The sequence below is a fragment of the Primulina tabacum genome, chromosome 16 (genome assembly GCF_025594145.1).
Source record: "Primulina tabacum isolate GXHZ01 chromosome 16, ASM2559414v2, whole genome shotgun sequence".
Classification (NCBI taxonomy): domain Eukaryota; kingdom Viridiplantae; phylum Streptophyta; class Magnoliopsida; order Lamiales; family Gesneriaceae; genus Primulina; species Primulina tabacum.
Genome location: NC_134565.1, coordinates 18,056,574 through 18,069,092, shown reverse-complemented (window position 1 = coordinate 18,069,092; position 12,519 = coordinate 18,056,574). Strand labels below are relative to the sequence as shown.

Sequence of the window (12,519 nt, the reverse complement as noted above, 5' to 3'; positions counted from 1 at the left end):
CTCAATTCACTTCATATTTTATATAGAAAAAAATCTAAACAAAACTTTCTTTTTAAATCGAACAACTCTTCTGAAATGAAAAAATTATATAATATTATTTGATCAAATTAAAAATAATAATAACATATTTAACGCGTGTACACCTTTTAATAGTGTTAAGAAAGACAAAGCAATGTCTTGACACTATATGAATCATTTACTTGGAACTAAATATTTGAAATCTCAAAGATTTTTAATTTTATTATTTAAATTTATTACATTCGTTTAGATTCTGGTAAATTTTGTAAATCTTAAAATCAAATGAGCCACGATTGATGAAGTTTTACCTTACAATGATTATGCACCCACGAGAACTAGCAGCAGCCAAAACAGTAAATCGACAAAAGAAAATTTTTACTTCATTCCAGTATACCAAGTTTTACTTTCCCAAAATCAGGTACATATTGGCTGTTTCTAACCAACTTGTCCCTTGTGAAATTCTATGCCACTAAAATTAATTTCCAAACTAAAATAAACGTAAGCACATAAAATGCATGTGCCAGAAGGACTAATATTTCTTAAATTCTTTCTTGTACCAAAATATTAGACATAACAGAACACAATGTGTATGCCATATGATGGACATCTATTGTTTATTAAGTACAACCAATATCCATATCTGCATTCAGCTTCTTGAAATTTCTATCTCACAGTTCTGGCGCTTAGACCTCAGACTGTCAGCGTCATTCAATGGGAGAAATTACTCACAATTCCATGCTAAACTTGTATTTCATGAACACTCTTTGACAGCTGTAAACAAATGACAGTCCGAAGTAATCATCAGACTATGCTGCGTGTTAGGAGTCATCGAGAGTTAGTTGCGCTGTCAATAATAGCTGAAGAAAGGCCTTTCACTAAATAGAAAATCACATAATTATGCCATCATTTCAACTCCGCGTGAAATGAAGAACTTAACTGTGATTTGTCAACCAACTAACAGTATCTATTGTCAATAGGGTTTAGTTCTATTTAACCTTGCGCGAACTTGCTTTCTCCTTGCAAAAAGCATCTTGTGATTGCTGCAGTAACAGAGAAACCAGCCAGTTCATCTATATTATTAGAGAAATAAAACATTTTTCCTGAAATAACAATCTGTTTCTCATCCATCATGCTGCATTCACCAAAATAACAGTAACTTATTTGGGGTATCGAGCAATTGGGTGTTACTGTAAATTTTTAGAATACATATTGATACCATTCATTAATACATACGATAAGAATAATAAATCCATAAAGCAAATCGTAATAGAAGTCCTGTTTGAGTTTTTTAAAAAATAATAACAGTTCTGTTTGCCCACAGATTTTAAGAATTCTCAACACAAATCAAAATCTCTAGAATTTGTAAGGCTTACTTTATCTACTGAAACCCATTAAAGGTAAAGAACAAATTTTTGGTAGCTGCCCTTTATTTAAATAGTGTAATTCAGACCTGTTCAGCGGAGTAATGCCAAAAGTAGCTGCCAGACATCTTTATCATTTACCATTTTCAAAAGCATCAAACATTATTCAGTTGTTGTTTAATCCCAAAAACGCCAGCTCAACATTATCTCCAAATTTTATAAACTGAAAGTGCAAACAGCCAGCAATTTAGCACACAAGTTAAAGGAACTAATCAAGATAGAACAAAAATATCGACTCATATTCAAAATAAGTTTCACACACTCATTAAAAACTAATAATTCTCACGTTGAACAAATTATCACAGTTTCGTCTTTCACAAAGTCTAACCAAATCCTGCAAATGCATATATGCAACTTGCATGTGCAGGAAGCACAGCACGAACCAAGGACTTGTAGCTATTCATTCAGGTTATTAGTTCAACAGAGTTGGGGAATTATGTGAGGAATAAATTTAGTATATCTCAATATACAAAGTACAAACAAAGGTAAGCAACATGCTGATCAAATAATGTCTTTATGTCTATGATTGTTTTCTATTATGTGTGGGCTACCACAAGCACATGCGAAACCAAACATGGGATAGATATGTTTGATAGCAGATTCAAGTAGTACAAGTGGCCTCACCAAAAAAGTAGCTGTTAAGCTGATGGTCACTAGACATTGTTTTGGTATTTCATGAGCACATTAATAATCAAAATGAGATCGCATCATCATTAAAAGAAAAACTACATTAATAGCAATCAGTACCTGATATATCTGTCTTCAGAGAAAGTTCTACTTGAGTCGCCTCAGACCCTGTGCAATTTAAATGAAAGGATACAATTACTTGGAATAGAGTTATTTTCATTTCCAGTTACCACAAGAAAAATAACATGCTAATAGCAAGTTGCAATGGGTCGTAGGATTGCTAACTTAAAGTGCTTGACAGCATATTAATCTCAAGAAAGTTTTGGAACCCTAGTTTTGGTGTTTGCTCGAACCAAGATTGGGGGATGTTAGATCGTACATAAATAGCATATGTTTTCGTCTTGGATGTGGATCGTGGCATAAGGTTAGAATTCTAGGTCTTCCCACAGGAACTTCTGTAATGACCCGAATCCTTATTTTGAATGAAGTATAAGTAAAATATGATTAAGAGTTGTTAAATAAACATTATTAAGGAATTGATAATTCAGGATCAACCTAATGGGATCTACCGAATTTAAAATGCATAACTCAATTAACTTCAAATTACATTATCTCGAGAAATCAAACTAGACGAATGAGATATAACACGTGTCAGATAAAATTGATTTCGGAACTTCTGAACTAGTTTGGATGCAGCCTATAACTGAAAATTGATTTCATTTGTTTCCTGTACCGCTTTTTTCATTTATTCTCTCTCGATTTCCAGCCATATGCCTTAGGTTTCTAACCAGTTTCTAGGGCAGTTTAGTGTCGGGAAGCTTCGGAGCTAGTGTCGACTCGAGAAGGGGTCGGTGTTCGAGACAACATCAGCAGGCTGAGGACGGACGCAGGTATAATCCTAAAGCATTAAATAGTTATTTAAGGATCAATATGAAGAACTTTGAAACATGTTTGGTAATTAGTGATCTGGCTTAATAGTGATTTCATTATGTTGGTATTGTCTAGGTTCAAACGACTAAGCTTTCAGTCAGATTGTTTCAGGGAGGTATGTGATGTACTGACTGAGATATCCGAGCGTGTAGTATACACACTTATATGCTGCATATTTATCTGCTGCATTATACATGTTCTATTGTTTTGGCATATTATGCATGACATATCACGTTGGACCTGATATCTTTTGATATAAACCTCGTTTGAGGGGGCCGGTCAACCCTATTCTATATTGGGGACGATTAGGCATCGAGAACTACGGTGTCCGACGGGACCCGTGGTTCTAATGATCCTGGACATTGTAGGTCCACGTCTTGATGATGAGTGTGGGAGCAAAAACATGCTTAGGGCAAATCAGAGACTACTAACTGAGGCGCTTCTAGACTGAGCATGAGACTTTTGATTTGATCCTTGATATCCGAGCATATTGCATTTCACATGCATCATATCAGTTTGTATACTTGTACATTCTCGTATTGGGCGATTGTCGCTCACGTCTTTTTTTTCATCTTGGGCACCCCATTCCATGGAGCAGGTCTTAGGTTGGACGGTTCGGACGGTTAGTGCAGTGGCTGGAGCAGTTGGGTTTTCGGTGGTGATCCAATGGAGGTTTTATTTGGTTTCTCGTATTCTCGTGTAGGATTATATTATCGATATGGCTGTATTAATGTTTAATACTGATATTTTTGTTCTGTTTTCAGTTGGGTTATAAGATTAAGTTATTTGGTATCCGCTATTTAATTTTTGTTATCAAGTTTAAATTTTGCATGCTTGTTATTCTGTTTATTAGTGGCTCGGGTAAGAGCACTACAATTGGTGGTATCAGAGTATGCGAAGATTTTTGGTTGATTTTGGTTTCGTTTCAGATGTCAGAAGATGGAAGCAATCACGGAAGTGTGGGACATTGTTGTTATGGCGATGATTCGAGACGGAAGGCGTCACCAAGACCATGATGAAAGAAGGCGTTCAAACCACGTCAACAATATGGAGTTCATGAAGATTGGTCCTCCACCGTTGACATGAAATGAGAATGCAGATTTTACTGAAGCTTGGGTCGATATCATGGAACAAGTGTTCTCGAGAGCTGCACTATGATGAGGATGAGAAAATGGAGGTAGCCGATTTCATGATCAAAGAAAAAGTATGGAAATGGTGGAAATCTGTTTCTGCCATTTTAGTTCAGCAGCTTGGGAGGATCGGATTCGTTGGGAACATTTCCGTTAGGCCTTCATCAATCATCACTTTCAGCCAGATCGTCGTCAGGCGAAAAAGATGGAACCGTTGACCATTAAGCAAGGAAATTCGAGCATTGAGGATTACCAAAAGAGTTTTACGGATTTGTTGTCATACGCTCCTCACATTCACATCAGTGAGAATTTTGCAGCAAAATATTTTCATTTTTTGAATGGTTTGAACCAAGAGATATTTTATCGGGTTTCTGTATATGACGATCCGACTTCGTACGAAGGATTAGTGAATCGTTGTCATCAAGCCGAGATCAATATTGCTAGGAGGAAGGCTATGCAAGCTAGCAAAAGTTCTAGTTTGTTGGTACTGAGGGGTCAGTCTTTCAAGAAGTCTGTATCGTCTTCTTCTTCCGGTTCGAGAGGGGTGCATAGTTTTTGTAAGAAAAAGCTGCAATGTGGCCACTTCGGAGGCAATTACCAGACGGAGAAATGTCGAAGAGTGACAAGTGCTTGTTTCAATTGTGGTGGTTTTGGTCACATTAATAGAGATTGTCCTAACTTGGATGATCAGAGAAGAGGCGGACATTATATGGTAGGGTCTTACCGTGGAAAACAGTCTGAGGCCACTGGGCAGCAAAAAGGTTTTCCATCTCAAGGTTCCAGTCGTGGAGGGATATCGCAAGGATCTCAGTAACGCCCGGGATATCGCAAGGATCTCAGTAACGCCCGGGATATCGCAAGGATCTCAGTAACGCCCACGAGTCTAGGGGCAAGTGTTTGCCTTAAACCAAGAGCAAGCTGAGGAGCAAAACGAGAGAATCATTGCGGGTAATTTTCTTTTACGTGGTCTCCTTGCATATGTATTAATTGACACGGGGGCATTGCATTCATTCATAGCATCAATGTTTATATAGAAGCATAAATTACCCTACGTGTCATTAGATGTTTTAATGTCGGTGTCTATACCTATAGGACAAGAGGTTTTAGCCAAGCGACTTGTGGTAGACTGTTTGATAGAGTTTGAGGTAAAATACCTATATGCCAATTTAATGATATTGGTTATCGAAGATTTTGATTGTATTATAGAAATAGACCTATTGACTAAGTATAGAACGACCATAGATTGTTATCAACGTATCATTCAGATTCGTCCAGAAGGAGACAAGAATTGGTTCTTCTTCGGTGAGGGAGTTCGACCTCCAATGCCAATAGTGTCTATCGTAAATGCACAACGGGCTTTGGCGAAAGAAGGAGATGGATACTTAATTTATGTTGTGGACGTATCGAAGGATGTAATCGATGTGAAAAACATTCCAGCTGTCGATTAATTTCCTGATGTTTTCCCCGGTGAAATTCCTAGACTCCTCCAAAGACGAAAGCGGAAGCGGAGATAGAATTGGTACCAGGAACCGCACCTATCTCCAGAGCGCCTTATAGATTGGCACAATCGAAGATGAAATAGTTGAAACAACAGTAACAAGATCTTCTTGCCAAGGGGTACATTAGATCCATTGTGTCTCCTTGGGGAACACCAGTGTTCGTTAAAAAGAAGGATAGGTCTATGCGGCTTTGCATAGATTATCGACAGTTGAACGAATAACAGTCAAGAATAAATATCGGTTACCACAAATCGATGAATTGTTTGATCGACTGCAATGGACTTCAGTTTACTCGAAGATAGATTTACGGTCTGAATATCATCAACTTCGAGTTCATCAATGTGATATACCTAAGACTGCATTTCGAACAAGGTATGGGCATTACGAGTTTCTAGTGATGTCGTTTGGTTTGACGAACGCTCTAGCAGTATTTATGGATTTGATGAACCGAGTATTTCAGGAGTATCTTAACAAGTTCGTCATTGTCTTTATTGATGACATACCGGTATACTCTCTTACTCTTAAAGAGCATGCACATCATTCAAGGATTGTGTTACTTACCTTAAGCAATCACCAACTGTATGCTGTTAAGTTGAAAACGTGTGAGTTTGGGCTCGATAGAGTTGTCTTCTTGGGATATGTTAAAACTAAAGATAGGATATCAGTGAATCCAAGCAAGATCGAAGCAGTGTTGAGTTGGGCACGACCAGAATCAGCTCAAGAGATGAGAAGTTTTCTAGGTTTGGCAGAGGTTATTACCGCAGATTCATCTCGGGATTTTCTCAAATTGCCAAGCCATTGGCACAGCTAACGTGTAAGAATGTGCAGTTCGAATGGACACATGATTCTGAAAATAGTTTCGATGAACTGCCTCAACGTTTGACAACTGCACCAGTTTTAGCTTTGCAATCTGGATCAGGAGGGTACATTGTGTACAATGATGATGCATCACTTCAAGGACTTCATGTGTTTTAACTCAAAATGGTCATGTGATCGCATATACATCCAGACAGAAACATGAAAAGAATTATCCAGTTCATGATTTGGAATTGGCAGCAATTGTGTTTGCTTTGAAGATTTGAAAGACATTATCTCTACGGAGAGAGATTTGATATTTTTACGGATCACAAGAGCTTGAAGTATATCTTCACTCAAACAGAATTAAATAGGCGCCAAAGAAGATGGATGGATTTGTTAAAAGATTATAATTGTGAAATCAAGTATCATCCATGATCAGCGAATCTTACAGCTAATGCTTTTAGTCGCAAGGTGAGATTATATGTACTTTAGACAAGTTTCATCTCAAGTGTAATCCAAGATTGTTGTTATCTGGGATTTCACTTCCGTCATAAGAAAGGAATGGAAACATTCGAGTAACGAGCATTTTATCTGAACCGACGTTGTATGCAAAAATCAGATAAGCTCATTTTTTTGACCTGAAGGTAAAAAAGTTAGCAAGGTTAGCTAAAAGAGACAACACATCTTGCTTTGCGTTTCAAACAGATGGAACCTTGTGTTTGTCGTGGAAAATCGTAGTTCCAGAATATTCTAATTTAAGAGACGAGATTTTATCTCAAGCCTATAGGAGTAAGTTGAGTATCCACACTGGAAGCATGAAAATGTATAAGGATTTCAAAACCAGGTTTTGGTGGAAAGGTTTGAAGAAAAGTGTTAACTAGTTTGTAGCCGAGTGTTCGGTTTGTCAGCAAGTGAAAGCTGAACATCGACGACCAGGAGATCACTTCAGAATCTTCCTATCCTTGAATGGAAGTAGGAGCATGTAACGATGAATTTTGTCACCCACTTGTCGTTGTTTCTAAGAATTGTGATGTCATTTAGACAGTTGTACACCGACTGACTAAGTTAGCACGTTTCATTCCGTATAGTCGGTAATATAGTTTCGATCGCATAGCAAGACTATACATCCTAGAGATTCTCAAATATCATGTTGTGCCAACATGTATAGTCAGTAACAAAGACCCACACTTTAATTTAAGGTTCTGAGGATGTTTTCAAAAGGCTTTAGGAACGTCACTGAGTCTGAGTACTGCGTATCATCCAGAGACCCAGGGTCAATCTGAGAAGACAATTCAGACACTCGAGGACATGTTATGTGCTTGTGCTATGGATTTTGGACCAGCATGACATGATAATTTGTCGCTCATGGAGTTTGCATATAATAATAGCTACCGCAGTAGCATCGGTATGGCTTCGTTCGAAGCATTGTATGGTAGATGTTGTCGTACTCCATTGTTTTGTGACGAAGTAGGAAAATGACAAGTGCAAGGACCTGAATTAGTACAACAAGCGATTGACCAAATGGAACTGATTAAGAAGAGAATTAAAACTGCACAAGATCGTAAATGAGTTACGCGAATACCAAGCCTAGACCCCTACAGTTTCAGCCAAAGGAAAAAAGTTTTTCTTAAAGTTTCACCATTCCGCAGAGTGAAGAGATTTGGACTCAAGGGAAAATTAGCCCAAGATTCATCCGACCTTTCGAGATATCGGACTGTGTTTGAAATTTGGCGTATCGATTGGTTTTACCGATGTATCTGTCTAGCATTCATAATGTCTTTCGTGTATCGTTGCTACGACGGTATGTAGCAGATGAATCGCACGTTCTTGATCCGACATATGTTCAACTTGAAGAAGACCTGACTTATGTCGAGCAGCCGCTCTTAATCCAGGGTAAGAAAGAGAAGAAGCTCAGAAACAAGACCATTCCACTTCTTCTAGAGCAATGGAAACGCCGAGGTATTGCAAAGGCATCTTGGGAGTTAGAGAGTCGTATGCGCTCAGAGTATCCACATTTGTTTTGAGTTGTATCTTTGCAACTATGAGTTGTATTTTATTCAGTTGCATTTGTACTTCAGTTTTGATTTCGAGGACGAATTCTTTGTAAAGAGGAGATGATGTATCATTAAGAGATGATTAAAGAGTTGTTAATTAAGTATTATTAAGGAATGATAATCCGGTATCAACACATTAAAATGGACAACCTTATCTACTTCAGATATTATCCCGAGGAGTCAAACTAGACGAATGAGATTATAACACGTGCTACAGCTTCTATGCCTTTCACTAAATATGTCTTCTTCTACGAAGGCCCAACAACATAAGATCTTTGTCTCTTATTCGAGTGTGTTGGCCACATAGCTCATTGCATCCAAAAAGACATTCCTGATCTATTTTCACAAAAATGATTTTTTCATGATCCAACTCAAATGCCCTTCTCAAGTTCTACATGAATGTCATCTCAAAGCAATATGTTTGAAGCATGTCCCTTTATGCTCATTATTATGTTTTCGTTTGAGGTCAGATTTTACAGCTAATTGATGTCTTTCAATTTCCAACATTGGTCTAGCACTGATTCCACATAAAAAGTAGATGTTTGATGTATTTGAATACCTTGGAAACTCTGAACTCATTGACAGCCATTCGTAGAGAGTCATCAGATAATATCAAACGTGATAAAGCCCCCGTGCTCAACCTGTAACTTGTTAGTCAGAAAGTGTATAAGCACTTGTATTATGCACATGTTTGATTGAACAAGCAATTAAAAATAAGATTTGAAACTTGTGTAATGCACCCTAATTTCTTTGCAGCATCTGAAACTGAGCCCTCGACTGCAAAAATCAGGTCGAGCAAAGCCTGCATTCCCTGTAGATTCAGTAAGGTAGGGCCAAGGCTGTGGTGTAAGAGTTGAATCGCAACATTTCATTCAGTCAACAAAAAATGTCACGGACAGGAATAGAAGCCAACCAAAGCAAATTTGGGATTATTTGGTCCAATCTGAGGACCATTTTCAGATCCTCGCAAAGAGGACTTCGCAGGAAGGATTTGAATGAGTTCCAAAGGAGGTACATATGTATCAAGTTCCACCGAGTTCCTTACTGGTCAGAAGAAAAATAGAGTTGTTAAAGTCCTCAACTCAGAAACTAAAAGAAAATAATCAGAATAAAACAAAATATATTTCAAAAAGAAATGTACACCTTTAACAGCTAAAATCTTATGCAATCGACGGAGGGCCGACTCTCGGTTTTTGTGCTGCGATCTATCTTCAACGGCCTGTCCCATGGAAACATGTAAATGTATATGCACCCAAACAAAATGAGGATACAAGAGTCCAGGATATTGAGCAAAAACCTGAGAAATAATGCCGGTTGGAATATGCTTCAGACGCACAGCAGACTCACGTTTGTTCCGGTGCTGTCCCCCTGGGCCTGATGCTTTAAAAGTATCCATCTCACAATGGCTCATAAGCTGCTCATCGCTCATTATTAGATACTCTCTGCCTCCACTTGCGTTTAAGCTACTGTCATTACCACTTGAAGAAACAGTGCTACAGTTAGAGGATAACACCAAATTATATCTTCGTGGATAAGCCCTGATTCCTGGCCACCCCTTTCCATTTGCTTTCTGCAGAAAGAGGGTCCTTGTATAATTTTCATAACCGTTATAACGATTCCACCAAGAACTTGTCGAAATAGGCTTCGTAAAACCACAAATACTACAACTTGAGGATCTCAACAACGATCTCAGAATCGAACAAGACATCTGGATTGAGCCGGGCAGGAACAAATCAATCAACAGTCCATTATTATGAATGTACAATTAAAAATGAAGCAGGACAATTCAATTAAACAAGTTAAATGTTCATCATGTACAGCTGACCTCTGAGAAATACCAAATCCTCAGGCGGCGGCGACAGTTGGTGGATTGATAGCTGCTCAGGGGCGGAGGTGACCGGAAGGGACGTTTCGGTAGGGAAGAGATCTGGACTAATTCCATTGGGTCCACAGAGAAGACCCAATGTTTTTAGAGCACGATGTTTTGTGGCCCATGATGTTAAATATAAATAAATATACATTTGTAAATTAATAATATATAATTTTATTTAGTACAAAATCATTTACATAAGGGTAAATTAGTTTTAAATTCCCGAACCCAAACTCAATCTTATCCTAACTCTCTACACCTCAAAAATTTTGTCCAAACTCCCTAGTAAGTTTAAAATTAACAAAAATACTCTTATATATTATAATGATCGATTTTCCTGGGAGAAATGGTAGAAAATTCCTTGAAAACCAGGAAAAATTCTTGGAATATTAAAGGATATTCAAACAAGAGTTCAAATCCTAAAACAACAATCAAGTTCTAGTAAAAGAATTTCAGAAGGAAGGTTACCACCATCCTTTGGAACTAAACCCTTATTACATCAAAGAGGGAAGATCAAAGTGATGTCAAAACCTTTAACTGAAGAAGAAAAGATGATCAATCTAATTAAATCTGTCTCAGAAAAAGAAATTTATCTGATGACAACCTTAGAAAAGATTGATCTCGAGGATATACAAGAGCTTGCATAATCTTTTGCAAATCTCAAATTTGTAGATCTGAAGATGAACACTACTGGGGGTGAACAACCTACCATAACATGGTCATCTCTCACAAGAACCACCAAGGGAAAGTGTGGGATCTCAAAATATATATATGAGAGAATCTTAACCCGATTTCCATATTGGTGGAGAATAACACCCAGCATGAACAAGGACAAGGAGAAATCAAATTCTCTTGCACCAAACACCCTACAGGAATACTGTTTTAGAACATATACATCTTTATGGGGTTATGCTTAACCTTGATGTACTAGATTTCAAAAACATAGAAGATCTCATAGATAACTGGATATCTGCTATGAGAATCGCTGTAGGAACATTTGATCTCAACAGAGAAGGATTCATTAAACTCCTAGAAATGAGTCTTATGGGATCGGTTAAATTGCTTGGGACATGACTTCATTGTAAACCAAAGAGTCAGTCTTAGCTGGAGAATCTTTTAGTGAGATGGCTGAAAAATGGCTACCCTATTTAAAATACAATTTATAGGGGTAGACTATTTTAACAGTCAAGATACAAAGAAGAGGAAGAAATATACTTAAGCTCTGTATAGCCTTAGATTACATGACATATGTTTAGTGGATGAATATATTATGTTATTCACTAAATATAGATGGAGTTCAAGGGTTGAAGAAAACATAGCGATACAGCTTTTCTTCGCTAAAATGCCGAGTCCCTGGAGATAAATGCTTATAAGGGAATATGTCCCTGGCAATCTAGATACGCTGGCAAGAAGAGCCACTTTTCTCAAAGGAAAATTGACAGAATGATGTCATATGACAGCCTTACAAAAGAATTACAAACGCCTAAGGGGTATCAACAAAAGAACTCCTTTGTATTGTAAGGAAAATGATCTTCGAACAATTATTGAGAGTAAACCACAAAAGCATAAGAGTAAAAGTTTTAGAACTCATCTTTATGCTAAAAGTGGAAGAAGTTCTTGAAAACCAAGAACATTATGGTCTAGACAGAAGGCCAGATCTTATAAATCTTAGCAAAGAAGTGGACCATCAAGAAGTAGAATATCATCCCAAGCATCGAGTATATCTCGAAGCACAGGAAGAACATCTACAAAGAAAACTTTTAGGAGAGCTCATACTCGAGTTAATGAAAGTTTTAAAGATTGTAATTGTTGGACATGTGGAGCAAGATGTCATATCTCAACCAATTGTCCAGAAAATGAGAAATGAGGTATTAAACTCTTCGATTCAACTCCGGATATTAAAGAAGCAGTTTATGATCAAGATCTTATTCAAGTATACCAATTTGAGGATATCGCCTCAGAGAAAGTATATATGAGAAAGAAGAAATCTTGAGTCAGGAAGAATCTGATGGAACTGAATCAAAATCTAACTGAAGACGAGGTGTTTCGACAAGAAACACATGGAGATTTGTCTGGTTTCTTTAGCCAGACAACAATATCTCATAACATGGTCCAAAAGATCATGAGAGAAAATCCTAGTCTTCAGAGATATCAAGGATTCTCTGCAGGACA

General features: G+C 37.5%; 1 protein-coding gene across 17 annotated transcripts; it reads right to left on the bottom strand.

The window, feature by feature from the left end:
* Window positions 1-511: 511 nt before the first annotated feature.
* On the bottom strand, window positions 512-10,462 carry LOC142528830 (uncharacterized). Of its 17 annotated transcripts, none has more exons than XR_012815759.1 (9): window positions 10,303-10,462; window positions 9,775-10,185; window positions 9,621-9,696; window positions 9,391-9,521; window positions 9,218-9,288; window positions 9,037-9,118; window positions 2,187-2,234; window positions 956-1,058; window positions 512-789 (listed from the first exon to the last, which is right to left on the bottom strand). XR_012815759.1 is itself a non-coding variant. In XM_075634039.1 (8 exons), exons 1-7 carry the CDS (start codon window positions 10,417-10,419, stop codon window positions 2,214-2,216), a joined length of 909 nt encoding a protein of 302 aa, XP_075490154.1. In that variant the 5' UTR covers window positions 10,420-10,462; the 3' UTR covers window positions 512-1,602; window positions 2,187-2,213. The 17 variants fall into 17 exon arrangements, 8 of the variants coding, with proteins under 8 accessions (XP_075490154.1, XP_075490155.1, XP_075490153.1 ...); XR_012815753.1 differs by having other exon boundaries at window positions 512-893; window positions 1,014-1,058; XR_012815760.1 differs by having other exon boundaries at window positions 512-829; window positions 1,014-1,058.
* Window positions 10,463-12,519: the final 2,057 nt, after the last annotated feature.

Coding starts and splice junctions, on each gene's coding strand:
- LOC142528830 (XM_075634037.1), bottom strand. CDS start 10,419: ATGGAATTAGTCCAGATCTCTTCCCTACCGAAACGTCCCTTCCGGTCA. Junction 10,186..10,302: donor GGATTTGGTATTTCTCAGAG/GTCAGCTGTACA, acceptor GGCTCAATCCAG/ATGTCTTGTTCGATTCTGAG. Junction 9,289..9,390: donor ATAATCCCAAATTTGCTTTG/GTTGGCTTCTAT, acceptor CTGAATCTACAG/GGAATGCAGGCTTTGCTCGA.